At 45.2% G+C, this 18,461-nt stretch overlaps 1 protein-coding gene across 4 annotated transcripts in view; it reads right to left on the minus strand.

The window, feature by feature from the left end:
• The window catches only part of trpm2 (transient receptor potential cation channel, subfamily M, member 2), a 90,176-nt gene that overhangs the window by 15,690 nt on the left and 56,025 nt on the right, over positions 1-18,461 (minus strand). For 2 of the 4 annotated variants that reach the window (XM_052523304.1, XM_052523303.1), the window contains exons 13-22: positions 14,179-14,324; positions 13,318-13,430; positions 12,672-12,776; positions 12,398-12,479; positions 12,063-12,212; positions 11,822-11,940; positions 10,937-11,069; positions 4,535-4,706; positions 1,761-1,941; positions 260-441 (exon numbers count right to left, since the gene is read on the minus strand). In XM_052523304.1, the coding sequence (XP_052379264.1) occupies positions 260-441; positions 1,761-1,941; positions 4,535-4,706; positions 10,937-11,069; positions 11,822-11,940; positions 12,063-12,212; positions 12,398-12,479; positions 12,672-12,776; positions 13,318-13,430; positions 14,179-14,324 (1,383 nt within the window). Of the gene's footprint in view, positions 1-259; positions 442-1,760; positions 1,942-4,534; positions 4,707-10,936; positions 11,070-11,821; positions 11,941-12,062; positions 12,213-12,397; positions 12,480-12,671; positions 12,777-13,016; positions 13,029-13,106; positions 13,119-13,317; positions 13,431-14,178; positions 14,325-18,461 lie in introns of those variants that run through there. The other 2 variants (XM_052523306.1, XM_052523305.1) reach the window with 2 other exon arrangements.

Consider the following 18,461-nt stretch of genomic DNA (forward strand, 5'->3'; position numbering starts at 1 on the left):
ATGAAGAGGAGAGTGAAGAGGAGAGATGAGGGGAGTGAAGAGGAGAGATGAGGGGAGTGAAAAGGAGAGAGGAGGAGAGGAGAGAGGAGAAACCATATGAAATAGAATAGACTGTATAATATATTTAGGACAGAAGAAAGAGCTAACCAGGTTAACAGTTTGAAGGCAGGTTTCCTGGACACAGACGAAGCCTTGTCTTGAAAGTGACTTTTAGTCCAGGACTAGGCTTCATTTGGATTTTATATATTTCAGGACTCACTGAAGGCTCTGTAACTATTGGGGGGTCTCTGCAGCACTATGCGTCTGATGAAGAGGAAGATGTGGGAGAGGAGGATGAGTGGAGGGGGGGCAGCGGGTCGGCTGTGGTACTCCTTGATCAGTTCATACCGCTGGAATTTCCAGATGGTGTCTGTGTTATCCTGAACCTCCTGGAAAGTATAGCTGGAGGGTGGAGAGGAAGGGGAAGAAGAGAAGAAGAGTGAAACACGGACAATATGATAGAAAGATGATAGAAAGTGCAGAGATTGATGAATGAAAGGATGGATGGGTGGATGGATGGATGGTGGATGGATGGATAGATGGATGGAGGAAGGGATGCAGGGATGGATGAATGGAAGAATGGAGGAATGGATGGATGGAGTAATGGATGGGTGGGTGGCTGGATGGGAGAATGGATGGATGGAGTAATGGATGGGTGGGTGGCTGGATGGGAGAATGGATGGATGGAGTAATGGATGGGTGGGTGGCTGGATGGATGAATGGAAGAATGGATGGATGGATGGATGGATGGATGGATGGATGGATGGATGGCTGGATGGATGAGGATGGATGGATGGATGGATGGATTGATGATGGATGGATGGATGGGATGGATGGGTGGCTGGATGGGAGAATGGATGGATGGAGTAATGGATGGGTGGGTGGCTGAGTATTGGATGGGAGGATGGATGGATGGATGGATGGGTGGATGAATGGAAGAATGGAGGAATGGATGGATGGAGTAATGGATGGGTGGGTGGCTGGATGGGAGAATGGATGGATGGAGTAATGGATGGGTGGGTGGCTGGATGGGAGAATGGATGGATGGAGGAATGGATGGATGGAGTAATGGATGGGTGGGTGGCTGGATGGGAGAATGGATGGATGGAGTAATGGATGGGTGGGTGGCTGGATGGGAGAATGGATGGATGGAGGAATGGATGGGTGGGTGGCTGGATGGGAGGATGGATGGATGGAGGAATGGATGGATGGAGTAATGGATGGGTGGGTGGCTGGATGGGAGAATGGATGGATGGAGTAATGGATGGGTGGATGGATGGATGGATAGAATGGATGGATGGGATGGATACATGGCTGGATGGATGGATGGATGGATGGATGGATGGATGGATGGATGGATGGATGGATGGATGGATGGATGGATGGATGGATGGATGGATGGGAGGATGGATGGATGGATGGATGGATGGATGGATGGATGGATGGATGGATGGATGGATGGATGGATGGATGGATGGATGGATGGATGGATGGATGGATGGATGGATACATGGATGGATGGATGGATGGATTGATGGCTGGATGGATGGCTGGATGGATACATGGATGGATGGATGGATTGATGGCTGGATGGATGGCTGGATGGATACATGGATGGATGGATGGATGGATGGATGGCTGGCTGGGTGGGTGGGTGGATGAGTAGCTGGATGGATGGATTGATTGATCGTTTGATTGATTGGTTGATGACTGGAACCTACTTGAAGATTGCTATGAGCAGGTTGAGCAGCAGTATGTTGGCAAACAGCAGGTAGACACACAGTAGGATTATGGTCAGCCACTCAGGGAAGGCAGGCATCTTGTCCTCGTTAAGAATAGGACATTTAGGCTTTTGAGACTCTGTACCATTTACACTGCAGGCCTTGATGTCAAACAGGGCATCTGAAGCAGATAGAGGACCCAACATGGATCAATTACATCGATCAACATCAAGTGTGCCAGTCTGTTTCGGCTCTCTTCAAATCAAATCAACTTTTATTTGTCACCAGAAAGTTACAGGCGTACAAATATCATACCCCGAAGACATGCTAAACTCTCACCATTACAATAACAGGGGAAGTTAACATTTTATATCATACCCTCAAGACACGCTAACCTCTCATCATTACAATAAGAGGGGAGGTTGGCATTTATATCATAACCCCAAGACATGCTAACCTCTCACCATTACAATAACAGGGGAGGTTAGCATTTTATATCATACCCCCAAGACATGCTAAACTCTCACCATTTCTGCCCATATCAGATATGTCTATGTCCTAAGAAATGTTCTAGTTACTTGAGTAGCCTGGTACACATTAGCCTATATTAGCTCAACCGTCCCGCGGGGGGAACACCTATCCCGTAAAGGATAATCATGGTAGCATCCACATTAATGTAGAAGTGTTATTTACCATTGGTTTCTATTGGGCACAAAATATTCTGAGACCAAAACAAACAGCAAATGCATCCAACAAGTTAGTAGAGTCTAAACATTTTGAGATGGAGATCATTTTTTAATTTATTTTATCTTTATTTAACCATGGAAGTCAGTTAAGAACAAATTCTTATTTTCAATAACGGCCTGTTCAGGGGCAGAACGGGGCAGAACGACAAATTTGTACCTTGTCAGCTCGGGGATATGAACTTGCAACCTTCCGGTTACTAGTCCAACGCTCTAACCACTAGGCTACCCTGCCACCCCATCATACAGCCTATGGAAAAAACAGGGGCTTTCACACAAGGCACAGTGTTATATTCCATGAAGCGAGCATAAAAGGCACTTGGCTCGTTTGGGAGTTCTGCATCGCTGGGCAACTCACGGCTGGGTTTCCCTTCGTAATCCAATATCATCTACAAGCGTCGGAGCCGGTGTAATTGGATTCCACCTTCCTCCTATATTATCCTTCTGCATGTTTGATGTCTCAGCTTTCTTGCATGTGTCCATGTCCATGTTTCCGTCCTTGTAAGCGGTAGCCTTTAGTCCAGTGTGATATTGCCTGTAATCTATGGTTTTTGGTATGGATACGTTGTTATAGTCACTGTGGGGACAACATCATCTATGCACTTATTGATGAAGCCTGTGACTGATGTTGTAAACACCTCAATGCTATCAGACTAATCCCAGAACATATTCCAGTCTGTACTAGCAAAACAGTCTTGTAGACTCGCGTCTGCTTCATCGGATTGAGCTGATTCCTCCTGTTTGAGCTTGGTAAACAGGAAGCAGGAGAATGGAATCATGGTCAGATTTGCCGAAGGGAGGAGGGAAGGCCTTGTATGCAATTCTGTGGGTAGAATAAAAGTGGTCTAGTGTTGCAGGAGACGTTAGTAAAAATGAGGTAGAATGGTTTTAAGTCTCCGCCCACCAGAAATGCTGCCTCTGGGTGAGAGGTTTCTTGTTTGTTTATGGCCCCACACAGTGTGTTGAAGCCAAAGTGGTGTTGGCTTGTGGAGAGATGCAGACAGCCGTGATAATTACGGATGAGAACATCCTTGGTAGATAAAAGAGTCTACAGGCAAAAGCTCCAGATTTCTTTCACACTGGAAGAAGGGCACCAGATGTTGTTTACGAAGAGGCACACCCCTCCCCCTTTGGACTTGCCCGAGGCCTCCTTTGTCCAATCGCGCCGCTCCATGGAGAAACCACTGAGTTCTACGTCCATAGAGTCATCCAGTCACTCCACGCCTGCCAACTTCTTATGGAATTGTCATGTTTGGAAATGGAGTTGGCAAGAGAACAAACATCTGGACCAGGTTACTCAAACAGGAGCACACACACCCCTGGACCAGGTTACTCAAACAGGAGCACACACACCCCTGGACCAGGCTACTCAAACAGGAGCACACACACACCTGGACCAGGCTACTCAAACAGGAGCACACACACACCTGGACCAGGCTACTCAAACAGGAGCACACACACACCTGGACCAGGCTACTCAAACAGGAGCACAAACACACCTGGACCAGGCTACTCAAACAGGAGCACACACACACCTGGACCAGGCTACTCAAACAGGAGCACACACACACCTGGACCAGGCTACTCAAACAGGAGCACACACACACCTGGACCAGGCTACTCAAACAGGAGCACACACACACCTGGACCAGGCTACTCAAACAGGAGCACAAACACACCTGGACCAGGCTACTCAAACAGGAGCACAAACACACCTGGACCAGGCTACTCAAACAGGAGCACACACACACCTGGACCAGGCTACTCAAACAGGAGCACACACACACCTGGACCAGGCTACTCAAACAGGAGCACAAATAGAAAGACATAAAACATAGAAAGACATAGCTGCATAGACGATAGGACGGTTCCTATTCATCTGCACAACATTTCATCATGCTCCTACATTTGCATTGCTTGCTGTTTGGGGTTTTAGGCTGGGTTTCTGTACTGCACTTTGTGACATCAGCTGATGTAAGAAGGGCTATATAAATATATTTGATTGATTAATTGATTGATCAGTTGACTTACTGTCGATGTTAGAGGGCATATTCCCGAAGATGATAAGGTATGGTTCGTAGATGACGCCCCGGACGATCCAGTCCAGTCTGTCCTCGTTGTGGATGAGGATGCCCTGCTTAGCAACGCCGTATGCTACCACCCAGATACTCAGCAGGAACATGAAGAAGAACATGTCCAACATCTGGAGGAGAGGAGAGAGATAACAAGTAGTTTAATACCCCATGATGGTCCATAGCAGTCAATTTTACGAGGGGTATTCAAGTCAAATGAGCCATAAATGTTGTTTTTAAGGGATGCATTCAGTATGTTTTTACATACTGAAATGTTCAATTGATAAGTGTGTTTAGATTCTGACAGATTTGACCAGTTTCCTCTCCTGCTAAGCATTCAAAATGTAACGATAACTTTTGGTGTCAGTGAAAATTTATGTCATAAAAAGTACATTATTTTCTTTAGGAATGGAAGTTAAGTAAAAGTTGTGAAAAATATAAATAGTCAAGTAAAGTACAAATATCCCAAAATACGACTTAAGTAGTATTTTAAAGTACTTTTACACCACTGGACATATATATCTCAAAGGTTTATCCATGTTTATCCGTCCGTGCCGATATCAAGAACTTTTAACATTTCTTCCGCAAAAAACAATCAAGCGCTATGTTGAAACTAGCTCTCATGAGGACCGCTACAGGAAAGGAAGACCCAGAGTTACCTCTGCTGCAGAGGATAAATTCATTAGAGCTTTAGAGTTACCAGCCTCAGAAATAGAAGCCCAAATAAATGCTTCACAGAGTTCAAGAAACAGACACATCTCAACATCAGCTGTTGAGGAGACTCAGGCCTTCATGGTCACATTGATGCAAAGAAACCACGACTAAAGGACACCAATAAGAAGAAGAGACTTGCTTGGGCCAAGAAACCTGAGCAATGGACATTAGACAGGTGGAAATCTGCCCGTTGGTCTGATGAGTCCAAATGTGAGATTTTTGGTTCCAACCACTGTGTCTTTGTAAGACGCAGAATAGGTGAATGGATGATCTCCGCATGTGTGGTTCCCACAGTGAAGCATGGAGGAGGAGATGTGATGGTGTGGGGGTGATTTGCTGGAGACACTGTCTGTGATTTATTTAGAATTCAAGGCACACTTCAAGCCATCCCACCTGGTTTGCGCTTAGTGGGACTATCATTTGTTTTTCCAACAGGGCAATGACCCCACACACCTCCAGGCTGTGTAAGGGATATTTTACCAAGAAGGAGAGTGATGTAAGTGGCCTCCCCAATCACCTGACCTCAACCCAATTGAAATGGTTTGGGATGAGTTGGACCGCAGAGTGAAGGAAAAGCAGCCAATAAGTGCTCAGCACATGTGGGAACTCCTTCAAGACTGTTGGAAATTCATTCCAGGTGAAGCTGGTTGAGAGAATGCGAAGAGTGTGCAAAGATGTCATCAGGGCAAAGGGAAGAATCTCAAATATAAAATATATTTGATTTGTTTAACACTCTTTTGGGAACTAGTTAAAAAAGCAAAATCAGATTATTATGTTAATACAGTATCTGAATGTACAGGAAACCCAGCTAAATTCTGGAAAGCTGTTAAATCACCGAAGTGTTGTGTCTCCTCTTCTCTCCCATAATAAATTAATTTAGATTCTTGCCCAATTACTGACAAAATGTATATCATTAATGCATTTAATCATCATTTTATCTCTACAGGTTTTATATTTGAATGTATTTCTAAGCCAGCTCTTGAAAAGAGTAGTTTGGATGTAGATGGTGAAAATGCACTGATCAAGAAGTCCTGGATGCTTTGTTAACATTAGACATGGGCTGATCATTTGGATCATCCCTTATTACTGGATCAGTAGCCAACATTTTTAATTTAACATTGTTATCAGGAAGGCATTCGACACTGTTGATCATTATGGGATATACAGCCTATTTATGGTTTCAGAATTACCTTAGCAACAGAACTCAGGCCATCTTGATAGATGGGGTTTAATCTGAATTACCTTAGTGACAGAACTCAGGCCATCTTGATAGATGGGGTTTAATCTGAATTACCTTAGTGACAGAACTCAGGCCATCTTGATAGATGGGGTTAAATCTGAATTACCTTAGTGACAGAACTCAGGCCATCTTGATAGATGGGGTTTAATCTGAATTACCTTAGTGACAGAACTCAGGCCATCTTGATAGATGGGGTTTAATCTGAATTACCTTAGTGACAGAACTCAGGCCATCTTGATAGATGGGGTTAAATCTGAATTACCTTAGTGACAGAACTCAGGCCATCTTGATAGATGGGGTTAAATCTGAATTACCTTAGTGACAGAACTCAGGCCATCTTGATAGATGGGGTTTAATCTGAATTACCTTAGTGACAGAACTCAGGCCATCTTGATAGATGGGGTTTAATCTGAATTACCTTAGTGACAGAACTCAGGCCATCTTGATAGATGGGGTTAAATCTGAATTACCTTAGTGACAGAACTCAGGCCATCTTGATAGATGGGGTTAAATCTGAATTACCTTAGTGACAGAACTCAGGCCATCTTGATAGATGGGGTTAAATCTGAATTACCTTAGTGACAGAACTCAGGCCATCTTGATAGATGGGGTTAAATCTGAATTACCTTAGTGACAGAACTCAGGCCATCTTGATAGATGGGGTTTAATCTGAATTACCTTAGTGACAGAACTCAGGCCATCTTGATAGATGGGGTTAAATCTGAATTACCTTCGTGACAGAACTCAGGCCATCTTGATAGATGGGGTTAAATCTGAATTATCTCAGCGACAGAACTCAGGCCATCTTGATAGATGGGGTTTAATCTGAATTACCTTAGTGACAGAACTCAGGCCATCTTGATAGATGGGGTTTAATCTGAATTACCTTAGTGACAGAACTCAGGCCATCTTGATAGATGGGGTTTAATCTGAATTACCTTAGTGACAGAACTCAGGCCATCTTGATAGATGGGGTTTAATCTGAATTACCTTAGTGACAGAACTCAGGCCATCTTGATAGATGGGGTTAAATCTGAATTACCTTAGTGACAGAACTCAGGCCATCTTGATTGTTAAATCTGAATTTCTTTAGATTCAAAAGGTGTTCCTTAGGGTTCGATAATGGGTCCATTATTGTTCACGTTGTATATTAATGACATAGGAAACCTGTTAGTCCTATAGGGGCAGTATTTCATTTTTGGATAAAAACACATGCCCGTTTTAAGCGCAATATTTTGTCACGAAAAGATGCTCGACTATGCTTGGAATTGATAGCTTTGGAAAGAAGACACTCTGACGTTTCCAGAACTGCAAAGATTTTCACTGTGAGTGCCTTAGAACAAAAGCTTCAGGCAAAACCAAGATGTTTGAGCGACCAGGAAATGAACAGGATTTCTGAAGGTACGTTTTCCATGATCGCCTTATATGGCTGTGAATGCGACAGGAATGAACGGACACTTTCTAGCGTTTCCCCAAGGTGTCTGCAGCATTGTGACGTATTTGTAGGCATATCATTGGAAGATTGACCATAAGAGACTACAATTGCCAAGTGTCCCGCACGGTGTCTGCGTGGAAATTGGTGCGCAAAAGTCAGCTATTTTTCCATCCGAATCAGAGAACAAAGAAGGCTTCTAGGACTGCCATTTCAATGAAGAGATATATGACAAAACACCTTGAGGATTGATTCAAACAACGTTTTCCATGTTTCAGTCGATATTATGGAGTTAATTCGGAAAAAAGTTTGACGTGTAGGTGACTGAATTTTCGGTTAGTTTCGGTAGCCAAATGCATAGTAACAAACGGAACAATGTGTCCTACACAAGAATCTTTCAGGAAAAACTGGACATCTGCTATGTAACTGAGAGTCTCCTCATTGAAACATCTGAAGTTCTTCAAAGGTAAATTATTTTATTTGATCCCTTTGCTGGTTTTTGTGAATATGTTGCGTGCTAAATGCTAACGCTAAATGTTAAGCTAGCTATCACCACTCTTACACAAATTATTGATTTTCTCTGGTTCTAAAGCATATTTTGAAAATCTGAGACGACAGGATTGTTAAGAAAAGGATAAGCTTGAGAGCAGGCATATTTATTTCATTTAATTTTTGATTTTTAGAAATCGCTAACGTTGCGTTATGGTAATGAGCTTGAGGCTGTAGTCACGATCCCGCATGCGGGATGGGGCGGACTAAGAGGTTAAAACTTGTAACATTCATCTCTATGCAGATGACAGAGTTATGTATTCCTGTGCCACCTCGGTGCAGCAAGCCATTTGTGAACGTCAGCATGACTTTGATTCAATTCAGAAATCACTTACAGATCTTAAATTAGTGTTAAATATAAGTAAAACCAAGCTCATGCTGTTCTCTAGGTCACGGAATGTTGACCCTGAGGACCTGCATATCTGTTCTATAAATGGAGCCCACATTGAGCTTGTTTCTCAATATAAGTACCTGGGTGTCTGGATTGATGACAAGTTGTCCTTTGTAATGCATATAAAACACCTGACTAAGAAGCTAAGATTGTTTTTTTATATCGAAATAAGTCATGCCTAATACCCTGACTACACCGCTTGCGTCGCTTGCGCGAGAGTTGCAAAATAAATTTAGAAATCTATGTTACTCAATTATTGCACCCACACTGCTCGCACGCGTCAACGAGTGTCTGCATTGCCAAAGGATAAAATAGAAGTCCTTTCTATTTCTGACGCAGATCGCGCTTATAGAATCACGTACCCACGTGTCATCTCCTCATTGGTTATACCCACGTGGGTGATTGAAAGACGAACTATGTTGCCGGTCGTCGTAGTAATACTATGAAAGTTTAGATGCCAATCACCATGTAAGTACAAAGATGAAAAAGCCTGGACGGAGGAGAGATGACTATAAAGAATTCGGTTGACCGTTTTATGTGTGGATTAATTGCCGGAGTAGAGGACCTTGTGCATTTCAAGTAAAATAACAACTCAATGTTTATATTCCAGGACAAATTACCTTGCAACAGCAAGCTGGCTAAATAGGACAAATTAGCTAGCAAGTGCAAGCTAGCTAGCTAAATTGCCATAAAGGTTTAATGCTTTTCGACCTGTCCCCAAATGTAATGTAATTGGTTCAGAGTTGGTTTTGATATTTTAACCTACGTGTCGTGGTCGCGTTTGGTGTAGGGGGACAAAATAATTGTATGCACGATGGTGCGCGCGCAGCCGGTTTGGGTTCCGTGTTAGTATTAAATACAGGAGAAAGATTGTTCAAACCACGCTTCTCCCTGTATTGGATTTTGGTGTTATTGTTTACATGCTGCACAACCTAAAACCCTTGGTTGCAATCTACCATTCAGTATTATGTTTTATCACAGGGGAATATTTTAGGACTCATCATTGTAGTCTGTATAAAATGTAGGATGTACCTCTCTGTCTGTAAGAAGAGAACACAATAACATGACCAGTTGAAGCTAGGGGGGTGCTATTTCATTATTGGATAAAAAAACGTGCCCGTTTTAAGCGCAATATTTTGTCACAAAAAGATGCTCGACTATGCATATAATTGCCAGCTTTGGAAAGAAAACACTCTGACGTTTTCAAAACTGCAAAGATATTATCTGTGGGTGCCCCAGAACTGATCTTACAGGCGAAACCAAGATGCAACTTCAATTCGTCCTAGATGTCTGCAGCATTGTGACGTATTTGTAGGCATATCATTGGAAGATTGGCCATAAGAGACTACATTTGCCAGAGGCCCGTCCGGTGTCCTTTGTCTACATTGGTGCGTAATTCTCAGTGTCAATAATTTTACCATGCGATACAGACAGAGAAGTATCGTTCCTGGAAGTGTGCATCATTGAAGAGATATGTGAAAAACACCTTGAGTATTGGTTCTAAACAACGTTTGCCATGTTTCAGTCGATATTATGGAGTTAATTTGGAAAAAAGTTCGGCGTTTGGATAACTGAATTTTCTTTTTTTTTGGTAGCCAAACGTGACGCACCAAACGGACCATTTCTCCTGCACAAAAAATCTTTCAGGAAAAACTGAACATTGCTATCTAACTGAGAGTCTCCTCATTGAAAACATCCGAAGTTCTTCAAAGGTAAATAATTTATTTGAATGTTTTTGCTGGTTTTTGTGAAAATGTTTCCTGCTGATGCTAACGCTAAATGATACGCTAGCTATCAGTACTGTTACACAAATGCTAGTTTGCTATGCTTGAGAAGCATATTTTTGAAAATCTGAGATGACAGTGTTGTTAACAAAAGGCTAAGCTTGAGAGCTAGCATATTAATTTCATTTAATTTGCGATTTTCATGAATAGTTAACGTTGCGTTATGGTATTGAGCTTGAGGCTATGATTACGCTACCGGATCCGGCATGGCTCCATACAAGAAGTTCATGTGTATCAATCCATCCTCTCACCATTCTCCTGACGATGATGATCTTGGGGCCCAGAGTTTTACTGATGATGAATATGGCCATGAGACGAAGACAGAAGATGATGAAGTCGATACACAGTATGACCTTCCCTGCATAGAACAACCTGGTGGTCAGTCTGCAAGTGAAATATACAGTAGATCAGTTGTATGAGATCATCTCTTGATAGACATTAACGCTGGAATCATTAATGGTGAAACTGCCACGGCCATTTGCTGTATTACATTGCTACTGCACATGGAGCTGTTTCCCCATCTTTAACGCTACAGCGGAGTCCATCTTTAACGCTAGCTAGCGTTTCCTACAGTGGAGTCCATCTTTAACTCTATCTAGCGTTCCCTACAGCGGAGTCCATCTTTAACGCTAGCTAGCGTTTCCTACAGTGGAGTCCATCTTTAACGCTAGCTTGCGTTCCCTACAGCGGAGTCCATCTTTAATGCTAGCTACCATTCCCTACAGTGGAGTCTAACTAGCGTTCCTTACAGCGGAGTCCATCTTTAATGCTAGCTACCATTCCCTACAGTGGAGTCTAACTAGCGTTCCTTACAGCGGAGTCCATCTATAACGCTAGCTAGCGTTCCCTACAGTGGAGTCCATCTTTAATGCTAGCTACCATTCCCTACAGTGGAGTCTAACTAGCGTTCCTTACAGCGGAGTCCACCTTTAACGCTAGCTAGCGTTTCCTACAGTGGAGTCCATATTTAACGCTAACTAGCGTTCCCTACAGTGGAGTCCATATTTAACGCTAGCGAGTGTTCCCTACAGCGGGGTCCATCTTAAATGTTAGCTACCATTCCCTACAGTGGAGTTCATCTTTAACGCTAGCGAGCGTTAGAGGAAGAAGAACATGAGGAAGAGGAGGCAGCTCACCTGAAGGCCAGGCCGATGATGAAGAGCAGTATGGACAGAAAGTCTAGAATGTTCCACATGTCATTAATGTACATATCAGCCTTCTTACGGAACCCAAACCCATCTGGGTCATGGAACAGCTGAGGGCACAAACAACACATAGTTAATACTGTAGACACATCCATCTTCTAACGTCATACTCGTTTGGCCAATTTATTTTGACTAGGATGTGTGTGTGCGTGCACAGGACAATGTGTCTCACCTGTCGGACCTCCTCACAGACCAATGAGATGAGCCAGACATAGAGAAGCCCCTCCCTCCAGGAGGGCGTGGTCTGGAAGTCGATCATCAGCACCACAGAAAACAGCAGCAGGAAGCTGAAGTAGGACAAGATGTTCCAGTAGAACTTCACCTGTATGGGGAGAGGTCAACAGAGGTCAGGGGCCAGGTAAGGTTTAACAACAACAGTAGAACTTCACCTGTATGGGGAGAAGTCAACAGAGGTCAGGGGTCAGGTAAGGGTTAACAGCAACCGTTGAACTTCACCTGGAGAGAGATCAACAGAGGTTAGTGGTGAGGGGTTGGGTAAGGGTTTACCTGAGGAGAGGTGAAGAGGCTGACCAGCCGGGTGGAGACTGTCAACGGCTTCAGACCCAGAGGGTTCCTGGCAGGGAGGTCACTGAGGGGGCAGACGGCAAAGGTGAGAGGTCAGGAGGGAGAGGTCAGGGGTGAGGTGTCAGGTAAGTGTTTATAGCTGCAGAATGTAACTCAATATGCAACAGAAATGTCACCCTTTGTCCTTCTAGTGAACTACTTTAATAGGGAATAGGGGGCCATCTGGGACAGACTCTCAGTGTATAATCAGACTCACTGTACAGGATACTTCCTCCTGGTGCAGGCCTGGCTTCCTGTTAATGACTCCATGGTGAGCAGCTCAGCACTCCTCTCTGCCTCTCTCTGGATGGACTCATCACGCCTGGGGGATTAGAGAGGATTTTACTCATCCAGACCCAGAACATGTTCAGCGTTTAGTCATTTATACATCCAGTTAGATTCACTTCCCTGAGTGAGCAAGATGGCAGTTCAGTCTTCTGGTGTTGCTGCAGCCATGTGGTGTGCCTGAGGTTTTACGACATTCTCTCTCCTCACCCAGACTCTGTCCTCCTATCTCTGGTAACCACTACATTGTTACAGAGCTGTGGCCAGCAGTACCTACCTGAATCCCAGGAAGCCAGTGTAGATGAGCAGGAAGAACAGCACAGAGTAGCAACCTCCACAGAGGGGTTAGTGGACAGAGGTTAGTTACCTGAATCCCAGGAAGCCAGTGTAGATGAGCAGGAAGAACAGCACAGAGTTACCTGAATCCCAGGAAGGGTAAATGAGAGGGAAGAACAGCATACATAGGGCACCCTCCAGGGCCATTGGTGTGCCTGAGGTTTTACGACCAGTCTCTCTCCTCACCCAGACTCTGTCCTTATCTCTGGTAACCACTAGGTTACAGGGATCAGAGTACCTACCTGAATCCCAGGAAGCCAGTGTAAATGAGAGGGAAGAACAGCATACATAGCAGCACCCTCCACAGAGGATTGTCCGCCGCCAGCTCCCCACACCAGATCTGGGTCAGGAGAGCCTGGGGGAAACAGAACGGAAGACTCAGGACCAGATCTGGGTCAGGAGTGCCTGGGGGAGACAGAACAGATGACTCGGGACCAGTTCTGGATCAGGAGAGCCTGATTCTGGATCAGGAGAGCCTGATTCTGGATCAGTTCTGGATCAGGAGAGCCTGAGGTTTTGGGGGAGGCAGAACAGACGACTCAGGACCAGTTCTGGATCAGGAGAGCCTGGGGGAGACATAACAGATGACTCCGGACCAGTTCTGGATCAGGAGAGCCTGGGGGAGACAGAACAGACGACTCGGGACCAGTTCTGGATCAGGAGAGCCTGGGGGAGACAGAACAGACGATTCAGGACCAGTTCTGGATCAGGAGAGCCTGGGGGAGACAGAACAGACGACTCAGGACCAGTTCTGGATCAGGAGAGCCTGGGGGAGACAGAACAGACGATTCAGGACCAGTTCTGGATCAGGAGAGCCTGGGGGAGACAGAACAGATGACTCAGGACCAGTTCTGGATCAGGAGAGCCTGGAGGAGACAGAACAGACGACTCAGGACCAATCACAGAAACAGTGCTACACAACACGCATAAGGGAACACCTGCTTTAGAAACCGTTTAATCCACTACTACTCCACTAGATCTCACAAGTCCAAAGGAAGTGTAAGGAAAATATTTGCGAGAAGTGTGATTAATTAAATACAATTCAAAAGGCTAGTGATAATATAACTGGAGTTACCTGAATCCCAGAATGACCTTTGACCTACCTGAACCCCAGAGTGAGCAACAAAGCTCTTGTCGTCAGCCTCCAGAGCCAGCCTCAGACAAGTGGTTTGACCCCAGGATGAAGAGATCCGGATTAGCAGCCTCTGGGCACGCTCCTCATCACAGCAGTGGCACTCATTGAACACACCTGAGACAACACACACGCACACAGGACATACACTGAACACACCTGATAGACAGGACAAGACCACTCACAGAACACACCTAAGAGAGACAGGACTTGGTCACTCAGTCTCACCACAAGATAACAGGACTGACAGATGGGAGAATAATTTGTAAAATAACAAAGTCTGCTCATTAATTTCCAGTGCTTGACTTGGACTGAAATAGATGTCAGTACTAATTTTTGGTGTCGGTACAGTTTATATTGTACCGGCCCAGTTGCAGGGCCCAGTTGCATAAAACCCTTCAGAGTTTACCTTAAGGAATTACCTTAATAACTACATGAGTGGAACAATTAATGTATTATGGATTGATTGTTTTGATTGTTGTTATGGTGACATGGGTATAGAATTTGTGTACCAAAGATATTGACACTTTTCTCAGCATGTCCTGGTGAATGAAGGGGGCGAACTCTGATCCTGAGAGTGAAACTGACCTATATCCAAATTGCAATTTTTGATGATAATGATAATACTCAGGAACTGTAGCAAGTTTATGCTAATGGAAATAGAGTCCATGGGCATTGCCTTATAAATAGTGAGATCATGATGCTTGTCCTGGGTCATGTTCATTAGGCACTAAACGGAATAAATCTTATGAAACCTGGAGTCACTACCTGGATTTATCCAACAAGATATGCTAATATTTGTTTCGACAGATGGTGCTATAGGGATGGAAATGGCTGTGTCCACCATGCTAACCAATGGGAGTATGCTCAGTTTCAACATGATTTGTTTCGTACTGATGAAAAATGTACTCTGACTTAGATTGCTGAGAATTTCCTAACAATATTTTAATGTCTTATAAAAGCTTGTAATTTTCTTTTAAGTGAGAGAAGTCTCAAAATGGGGGATTGTGGTAGAAAAATTACAACATTGTCTAAAACTGTTTATGCATAGAATAGGTATGACGAGTACTCTCCCATCTGTGTCTACGGGACTGAGTTGGGCCTCTGGGGCTTGAACTGACAGTTGACTTGGTGATAAAGCCTAAAGACTGCCTTCCATAGAAAAGATGTGGTGGGTCTAACTGAGATAGAGAGAGCGTGGAGGAGTAGAACAAAACTCTCATTGTTTCTAATCATCCTGGCCGGGTTGGGGGTTAAAACAACACTAGGTGCAGATAACCGCGAGATTAACCCAAAGTGACTTGTGATGCCCCCTGATCTGCATGGGAGGGGTGGAACCAGCCATGGCCAAACATTTTTAATGCTATATAAGAACCAGGATTCCTCTGGGAGGTTAAGGTATGTTCCAATCCCAATACCACAACACACACTACAGACGGTCGACCAGCTTCATTATTAGCAGGCTTCAGGTAAGACCCAAGTGCAGACTGTTTTGAAGTGCAGACTGTTTTGAAGTAACAATGTTTATTGCAACAACAGAGGAAGGCAAACGACAGGTCAAGGCAGGGCTTTCTCCTATAGAGCTCCATTTTTATGGAATGGTCTGCCTACCCATGTGAGAGAAGCAGACTCGATCTCAACCTTTAAGTCTTTATTGAAGATTAATCTCTTCAGTAGGTCCTATGATTGAGTGTAGTCTGGCCCAGGAGTGTGAAGGTGAACGGAAAGGTACTGGAGCAAAGAAACGCCCTTGCTGTCTCTGCCTGGCCGGTTCCCCTCTCTCCACTGGGATTCTCTGCCTCTAACCCTATTACAGGGGCTGAGTCACTGGCTTACTGATGCTCTTCTATGCCGTGCCGAGGAGGCGTGCGTCACTTGAGTTGGTTGAGTCACTGACGTGGTCTTTCTGTCTTGGTTGTGCCGTGGCGGAGATCTTTGTGGGCTATACTCGGCCTTGTCTCAGGATGGTAAGTTGGTGGTTGAAGATATCCCTCTCATGGTGAGGGGGCTGTGCTTTGGCAAAGTGGATGTTGTTATATCCAGCCTGTTTGGCCCTGTCCGGGGGTATCATCGGATGGGGCCACAGTGTCTCCTGACCCCTCTTGTCTCAGCCTCTTGTATTTATGCTGCAGTAGTTTATGCGTCAGGGGGCTAGGGTCAGTCTGTTATATCTGGAGTATTTATTCTGTCTTATTCCTTCTGTAGCTCAGTTGGTAGAGCATGGCGCTTGTAACGCCAGGGTAGTGGGTTCGATTCCCAGGACCACCCATACGTAGAATGTATGCACACATGACTGTAAGTCGCTTTGGATAAAAGCGTCTGCTAAATGGCATATATTATTATTATATTATTATTCGGTATCCTGTGTGAATTTAAGTATGCTCTCTCTAATTCTCTTTCTCTCTTTCGGAGGACCTGAGCCCTAGGACCATGCCTCAGGACTACCTGGCATGATGACTCCTTGTCCACCTGGCCGTGTTGCTGCTCCAGTTTCAACTGTTCTGCCTGCGGCTATGGAACCCTGACCTGTTCACTGTGATTACTATTATTTGAACATCTTGGCCATGTTCTGTTATAATCTCCACCCGGCACAGCCAGAAGAGGACTGGCCACCCCTCATTGCCTGGTTCCTCTCTAGAGTTCATCCTAGGTTTTGGCCTTTCTAGGGAGTTTTTCCAAGCCACCGTGCTTCTACACCTGAATTGCTTGCTGTTTTGGGTTTTAGGCTGGGTTTCTGTACAGCACTTTGATATATCAGCTGATGTAAGAAGGGCTATATAACTAAATACATTTGAATTTGATTTTGAATTGGATCGTCTCACCCAGCTCGGACGCCAGGGTAACGTCCATGAGACTCGCGTCGGCCCCTGAGTCGATGAGTATCTGGAGAGACTTGGACTGGTCGTCCCACCACAGGTTGGCACGGAGAGGGCAGCGAGCAAGGGGGATTACATTTTTTTTAAAGACCCACCAGAGTACTCACTCCAACGAATGAGCTGGGTCTCTTGAAGGGACAGGTAGACACATAATGACCAACAGTAGCGCAATACAGACCACTCTGGGTCTCAAGTCTGCTTATGTGTTCTGCTGAAGACAGCCTAGCCCTGTCGAGCTGCATCGGCTCGGGAAGAGGGAAATCGGCAGTCTCCGGAGGCTCTTGGAAGGACTCGGGTAAGGTCGGATCATCTTGGGGACGTAGACGACAAGGACTTCATCAGATGCAAGGTGGGATCCGTGATTGAGGGATTGGAACCGCAATCTGATCTCTTCTCCTACGTTCCCGTAACCGACCATCGATCTGGATGGTTAAAGCGATGAGTGAGTTGAGATCTGTCGGTAGTTCTCGGGCTGCCAGCTCATCCTTTACCTCATCCGATAATCAAAACAACGCTTCTAGGTCGAACAGGTTCCATGTTCCTCCTCTGCTAGCGTGCGGAACCCCACCGCATAGTCTGCCTGAGGGAGTCCTGCCGAAGCTGGAGTAACTTCCGGGCAGCCTCTCTCCCGGACACTGGAGTCTCAAACTTAACTCACCTCTGCCACGAATACCTCCAGACAGAGGCAGATGGCGGATTGTTGCTCCCACACCACCAGGCGAGTGCCCTCCCGAACATCAGCGTAATAATGTACACTATCTTCGAGCAGTCCAAGGGGAATGAAGAAGGCTGCAGCTCGAAACCAAGTGGGCACTGGGAGAGAAAGGCCCAGCAGGTTTTGGAATCTCCATCGTAGTGCTCCGGGGGAAGTAAGAGGGTCCTGGGAAACCGGGATGACGGCGTTGCTACCAGCCGGGTTACTGAGAGGCTGGGAGGCTGCCTGGTAGGCAACCCATGGAATTGGTTCCGCAATGCGTCCGATGTAAGGTCATAACGTTCGGCCTGAACCCGTCCATTAACAGCGAAGCAACTCCTCGTGTCTATTATTGATGGCTCCTTAGGAAGAGATGGCAATGCGGAGCTGGTCCAAGTCTGTTGTGTCAGTCATGGCCAGTTCGTACCATCAGGTTTCAGGTGAGACCCAAGTGCAGACTGTGTTGAAATAACAATGTTTATTGCAACAACAAGGGCATGCAAACGACAGATCAAGACAGGCAGGGGTCGATAATCCAGAGTGCGGCAAAGGTACAGGACGGCAGGCAGGCTTAGGAGCAGAGTGGTTAGGCAGGCGGGCTCAGAGTCAGGACAGGCAAGGGTCAAAACCAGGAGGATAAGAAAAAGAGAGACTGGGGAAAAACAGGAGCTGAGAAAACGCTGG

Source organism: Oncorhynchus keta, chromosome 7 (assembly GCF_023373465.1).
Source record: "Oncorhynchus keta strain PuntledgeMale-10-30-2019 chromosome 7, Oket_V2, whole genome shotgun sequence".
In the NCBI taxonomy this organism is placed as follows: Eukaryota; Metazoa; Chordata; class Actinopteri; order Salmoniformes; family Salmonidae; genus Oncorhynchus; species Oncorhynchus keta.